The 7,068-nt window shown below is 33.7% G+C and overlaps 1 protein-coding gene across 1 annotated transcript; it reads left to right on the plus strand.

Annotated features, from left to right (window-relative positions):
- Positions 1-1,077: 1,077 nt before the first annotated feature.
- LOC129226706 (uncharacterized) lies at positions 1,078-2,484 on the plus strand. The gene has a single exon (XM_054861334.1). The coding sequence runs from the start codon at positions 1,078-1,080 to the stop codon at positions 2,482-2,484; it is 1,407 nt and encodes a 468-aa protein (XP_054717309.1).
- The last annotated feature ends 4,584 nt before the right edge of the window (positions 2,485-7,068 follow it).

Consider the following 7,068-nt stretch of genomic DNA (forward strand, 5'->3'; position numbering starts at 1 on the left):
AACATTTTTGAACAGCGATTTTCTAACTTAAATTCCTGCCAAATAATTTATTTGTGCCAAACAATCAGCTTACTCGAGAACATGAATGATCTAGCTAATTAAACACAAAAGAGAAGACTATAAATGTTATTAGTTGAAGTCATTGTGTTGGCAGCAATGTAAAACTACTTTTTCAACATCATTACTAGAAGAAAAAATATTTACATTTTCATGTGACCTACATGCACAAAATTAAATTGTTTTTAACTGAATAATTCCAAGTACATGTTAAACTTTTAATAGGCATTTAATATTAGAAACAAAAACAGTTTCAAAATCACAATTGTTATTTCCCCTAGTAACTAAATGCATCAGTTAGCACTCTCCGTGAAATATTTTTTTTTTTTTTTTTTTGTATTGTATCGAATTATAACTAGGCCACCCCATGTATCCATGTATAATAAGCGAATGGGCGATGCCGCGCGCCATTTTAGTTTGATGAAGTTTTCTAGAAAAGTTAGTCTCAGTCAGAAATGACTGAGCTGGTGGTGTATTTCATGTATTTCTGCTTTAGCCCTGGCTAATGGGCGGTAATTTACTGAATATACCATGCGTTGCCTTCAATATTCGATCGACCGCGCCATTGCTTCGGTCACTCGTCTGGTCTGCTAATTCTATATTAGCTATACTCGATTGCAAGTTTTCTTGGCTATGGAGAAATGAGCTGCGGCCAAGTGAAGGAAATAGTTCCTTGCGCTTTGCCAGATAATCGGGGGAAATTACGCACTTTGCTTTAGAAATTGGATTAGTTAGTTAAACCGACGCAAAAGGGACATTTTTTTGTCATAATTTCTGTGAATCGTTAAATATTTTCAATTTTAAGAGCGGTGCAGCGCGGATCCATACATTCATTTGCAACTGAACGAACCAGCCAATCAGAGCTCACAAACAGTTGGCGATCTCCGGATATTCTGCGTTTGGCGCGATTTTGCTCAAGTACTCCACTCTCGTTCGCTCGTCGTCCGCTGTAGTTCACTATTTTCGCTCGTTTTATTTTCTATCTTACTTGCTCGTTTTTCTATTTTTGTATCATTGATAATGGAATCTACGACGCCAAAATTGAGCTATGTGTTTCAGCCACACAAGCAAGGCAGCGCTTTGAAGAGCTCTGCAAAGACTATAGTTATGAATGTGTTTCATAAATTGCAAGTAAGGAATCCCAACGATTCTGTCACTGAAATTTTGGACAAAACTTCGGACTTGACAGGTGTTTCAACCCGCAGCATCTTACGAATGCAAAATGAATTTAAGATCCAAGGCTCTTTTTCTACACCTGGGAGAAAAAGGCCCGCAAGAAAAGGCAAAGCAACGCGAATGCAAAAGTTCGACGACTTCGTCCTGTCTGCCATTCGAAGGAAAGTGCATTTGTTTTTTAAAAGAAACGAAATACCAACGGTGGCGAAAGTCATGAAGACTATTAACGAGGGCACTGACCTACCAAATTTGACAATCGCCACAACAAGAAGATTGATGCAAGATTTAGGGTTTGTGTACAAGAAGAGATCAAGGAATTCTATGCTGATAGAGAGGGAAGACATCCAAGTCTGGAGACGAAAATATTTGAGGCAAATTCGCCACTACCGAAATGAAGGAAGGACTGTGTACTATACAGATGAAACCTGGGTGAATTTTGGCCACACAAAGCAAACAGTGTGGCAGGACACTTTCATCAAGAGGCCGAAAGAAGCATTTATGTCTGGCCTCTCAACGGGATTAAAAGCTCCTACAGGAAAAGGATCCAGGTTAATAATTACTCATGCTGGAAGTGAGAAAGGCTTTGTGAAAGGAGCTGCTGATGTATTTAAGGCAAAAAAAAGCAAAGGAGATTATCATGAAGAAATGAATGGAGATTACTATGAACAATGGTTTAAAAATAAATTGCTGCCAAACCTTGACCCCAACAGTATTATAGTTATCGACAATGCTTCATACCACAGTGTTTTTGTGGAAAACATTCCCAACACTTCCACCAAAAAAGATGACATTCGACGATGGCTGACATCAAAAAATATCGCTTGGAACTCGGATATGCTGAAAGCTGAACTTTTGAATCTTGTACAAAATGTCCGCAGCAGGTATGAGGAGTACCGGGTTGATAGGATAGCGGCTCTTCATGGTCATACTGTTTTGCGACTTCCCCCTTATCACTGTGAGCTGAATCCCATTGAAAACATATGGAGTGTTGTCAAAGGGAAGGTGGCAGCAGAAAACAGAACATTTAAAGAAAAAGAAGTGGAAGAGCTGACAAAAAAAGCTATTGATAATGTCTCAAATGAAACGTGGAAGAACTGCGTTGGCCACATTATTAAAGAAGAAGAACTAATGTGGGAACTTGATGGAATGTGCGATACTGCTGTTGATAACTTGATAATTCATTTTGATCCCGATTCGACCGACACTGCTTCTGAAGGAATGCTTAGTACAGAAGAAGTCATGTCATCCTAAAAATTAAGGCTTCTGTAATTGCGGGTGGTATTTTGTCGAGTTTTTTGTAAAAGGTCTAGAACAGCAAAAGATATTGGACAAAATGAAAATCCAGATCTATGTTAATGAGTAAAATTATGGCTATGATGCAATAGAACTATTACATAATTCAATTCAATTAAAACTTTATTGCAATATCAAATATTTTATAATGTTTCGTAAAATATTTTAAAATTGATCAACTAATAGAAATAAAACGATTGTATATGAATCATAATCATTTACATTCCCAAAGGAAATGCAAATAACGCTTTGGTTGGACTAGAACATTTTCTTTATCAACATCGACTAGTTAATTCATCCTATATGACTTTTGATTCTAGATTCAAAAAACTTCAGACATTTTTTCTTGTTTTAGTTGTTTACATGCATTATCGAAGATGAAATTACCATGTGACAGAGACTAATATTTTAAAATTTACAGCAAATACACATGTTTTATTAATTGTTATTTAATGTATTTTAATTTGATTTCAATTATCAATCTCCGAATAAACATCTCGTCGTAAAAAAAGCTCTATTTTCACTTCAAGTATTTCACACACAATTGTATGTAATGAGCAATTTAAATGTGCTATTTTGTTTTATAAATTGTTCCTTAAATGAAAAGAATCAACATATTCATTTATAGAGATGCACCGAATATTCATGCTGCGTTTTTGGTGGATAAAACGTATATTGGGTTCTATCGAATACTTCAATATTCAGCAACTAATAGTAAACAAATTCAAATGTTTGATAATTAGAAATCAAACTTTTTTTGTCATATATTGAATGAAAGTTACAATATAGTATAATTCAAAATTAATTGAAACTGTTACTTAACAATTTTATCATATTATAATAATTTTAATGAGAGAAAGAAAAAAAACTCTCTTGTTAAATTTAAATTGTGTTGCTTTTCAATGTTTTCTTAATTCTTAATCATTATTTATTATCATGTTATTAAAATTTAATAACCCTTTGCACTTATAGAGAAATCAAAAATATCTGGCAATGTTGGACTTTCTTAATTTTAATGATGATCATACAATTTATCAGTTACCAAAGAGAATAACATACCACAAAATCAGTTGAAAAAATTGTGATTTGTAATGATCATTTAAACAACTTTGGTTTCTATTTGTATGTAAGATAAATGCAAGATTCCTTATTTATGACATAACAGGTTGCCATGATTATGAGTTCTCAAATCATATACAGTGTTTATATGAATCATGTTTGTTCTAAACTGTAAAGCAGCTAATTCAACAAAGCTGGGTTTTGTTCGGATTTATTTTAAACTTTATATATATAGATTAACAATTACACTTAATGTGGATAAATTTGCGATGTAAAATGGAAATGCGTTTACATCCCCCCCCCCAAAAAAAAAACATTGGCATAAAATTGATATTTTGTCTGGGGCAGTTTTTTCCAGCGCGGAAACAACTGACATGAAAAATAACATATTATAATTAGGCAAGACATTAAAAAAAATTAAAAAATTGATTTGAATTTTGACATCTTGAATTCAAATTATGTTTTTCGCAATCACGAGTGTGTGTTTGTGTCTGTGTGCAGGCATGTGTGTGTGTGAAGGTATGTGTGTGTGTGAAGGTATGTGTGTGTGCAGGCCTTTTGTGTGTGTGTGTGTGCTCGTGTATGCATGCGTGCGTGCGTGTGTGTGAGGGATATGGACGCAACCTAGAGACGGTGCTCGCTAGAGGGGCAGCATGGGAGAGGCAGGTCGAAGGTGGTGCTGCAGAGGGTGATGGTGGGGGGAAAATCATCTAACATCATTCAACAGTCAAGTGAAAGCAATAAGCAATCGTGATTGCTCAAAAAAATGAAATAGCAGAAAATAAACCTAAAAAATACAGTATAATAAAAAGCAGAAAAATTTCGCATTAAAAATATAACACTGTTATAAAATCAAATGTCAGAACGAATGTGATTTTTATTAGCGGCTGGTACTGCAGAAAAGAAAATATTACAGCGTTAAATCCAGGGCTGTGGAGTCGGAGTTGGACTGATTTTGGGGTAAAGGAGTCGGAGTCGTTAAAAAACATGCCGACTCTGACTCCAGGATTTTTTTTCTTTCATTTTCACTGACTCTCCTTACATTTTTTGAAAACTGACCACTAATTGGTTCGATTACATGTATAAAAAGCTACAAATGAGAAAATAACTGCCGTTATGGCAATCAGCTAGCATGAGCGCTTACCGAACATTCTGTAGCCGTCCCCTAGTTTGCTTGCTTTTTAACTTAACTAATAGCAACTGTTATCAAACGGTTTTGTTGCCTAGCATTCCCAAGTAATCACTTTCAAATAAAAATAGAAGTATAGTGTTTTGTTCGATCTCAGTTATAAAATAGTAAAAGGAATGTAACAATTTAGTAAGCGGAGACCCGTATCTCGGCTCGGGTTTAAACTTTTGAGGGTGTTCGGCAAATTCAAATAAGTTCTGGCGCGAAAGCACGAATCCAAAAGATCCGATGAAACAATCTAATGTTTTTTAAAAATTATTATTAAGAATATTTCTATAAGCTTAGTTCTCACTAAAAAGTATGGAACAAAATAAGTGTAAATGATTTCTTGGTTACAACACTCAATAATTACAGTTACTAATCTTAAAATATTCATATTAGGGGTAACTCTAAAGCAGCCAATAAAATTTAAATTAAAAATTTAGCGAAGAAGAAATATAGGTATAGCAAAAGCTATTCGTACAAATTTATATACTGCCGTATCTTGAGTAAAATTTGCTCCTGACGTATATGTGCCCTATTTTCGTTGAAATTTTATTGATGAAATATAATTAAAAATATATTCGGGAAAATTTTCGGAATTAAAGTATTTATATTTTTTATAAACTCTGAAATCAAATTCGGGTGACACTTACCAGATAGGTGTTACCCGGGACAAACAACCCCCTCTCAAGAACTTAGACTTAGAAAAAAAGCTTTTTTTTTTCTCTCAAGTTACAGCTTTCAAAAATTGAAAGCACACGACTTGATCAATATATATTTGTCAAACATTAAAAAGGGGCAAATTACAAGTAATCCTTTTCAATTTAGAAAAATAGGAGTCGGCCATTTTCCTTCCGACTCCGCAGCCCTGGTTAATCCCATAAATAGGCAGAGCTGCATACACATGTTTCGAGTTTATAGGCGTGCGCACGGGGGTCACCAAGGGTACCGTGGTACCCCCATTAGCTCGTAGAAACAAAAGTTAATACAAAAATGGCTAAAATTTTAGATTTTTGGTTTCATTACCTTCTTACCTCCTACGCTTTTAAAATGATTTTTTCTCACAATACTTAAAAATTTTCCTTAAGCAAGCAAGTATGGGAGCCTTTCCCATTGTAATTTCAACCTCCCTGTACAGTGGTACCCCCATTTTTGAAGTCCTGCGCACGCCTGTGTTCAAGTTTACAAAGAACCTCTCATTGAATGCACCAAAACAATTACATCTGTGAAATTTATTGGAAGCCTATTGGTACGTATTTTACTTTTATATTTAAAGGTGCGTTGGATAACGTAATACAGTTGATTAAGATCATTCTTGATAAAGTAGCCAAAACTAAGTTCAAAAGGAAATTGGAAACCCAAAATTGCTGTGTCAATTTAAAGTTGGCTAAGAAGGAAGAACTAGTATCACTTCATCCTCAGTAATAACTCCAAAATCATCTGCAACAAGTCAATAAAAATCGACACAATTTCTTTTAGTTCTTGCGAATTCAGCAGTATTTTTTTTAATTTGTAACATCAACTTTCAACAGTAATTTATGGTTTTCTTTATGTAAGTTTCACAAAGACAAAATCACCAGTTTTAGTACTTCTGTAGCTGAACTACCAATTCATATTAGATCGTCATAGTTGTTGTGTATTTCACTAATATAAATATTTCATCAGAGTTGCTATTGATTATAAATTCCTCACTATTAGGATTGGACCCACTTCCTATATAGTAAAAATGTACGGGGTAAGTGAAACCCCTCTTCTTAAACACTTATTAACAATAAAAATTCTTGCTGCAATATGCACTTTAAGTTAAACTATACACAAAAGTTTAATTATTATTAAAAAAAAATAAAAACTAACCTGGAAACACTTCTTTGAAAAATTCTTGCTGCAATATGCACTTTAAGATAAACTATACACAAAAGTTTAATTATTATAAAAAAATAATAAAAACTAACCTAGAAACACTTTTTTGAAAAATGTTGCTTAAACTCGCAAAAAAAAAAAAAGAAAAAAAAAATCAGATTTTTTTTTTTGGACAAAGTTCTATGACCTAGAAAAAAATTCCGAGAAACCCAAAATATATGCAAGACCAATCACTGTAATGAAATATCATATGATCAGTGTAAAAAAGTATAAAAGATATATCCATATTTCAGTTTTAAAGGGGTGACCCACTTTCCCCAAACAACCCCAAAAGTAATTTTTAAAAAAGTTTCTTGAATATTTTAATTGCATTGCATTGCTTGAATATTTATCATTTCAAGGGCATTTTAAAGGAATTTCGAGGTTATCAAAAACTTACCAGTGGGAATCAT

This window comes from Uloborus diversus, chromosome 7 (genome assembly GCF_026930045.1).
Source record: "Uloborus diversus isolate 005 chromosome 7, Udiv.v.3.1, whole genome shotgun sequence".
Taxonomy (NCBI): domain Eukaryota; kingdom Metazoa; phylum Arthropoda; class Arachnida; order Araneae; family Uloboridae; genus Uloborus; species Uloborus diversus.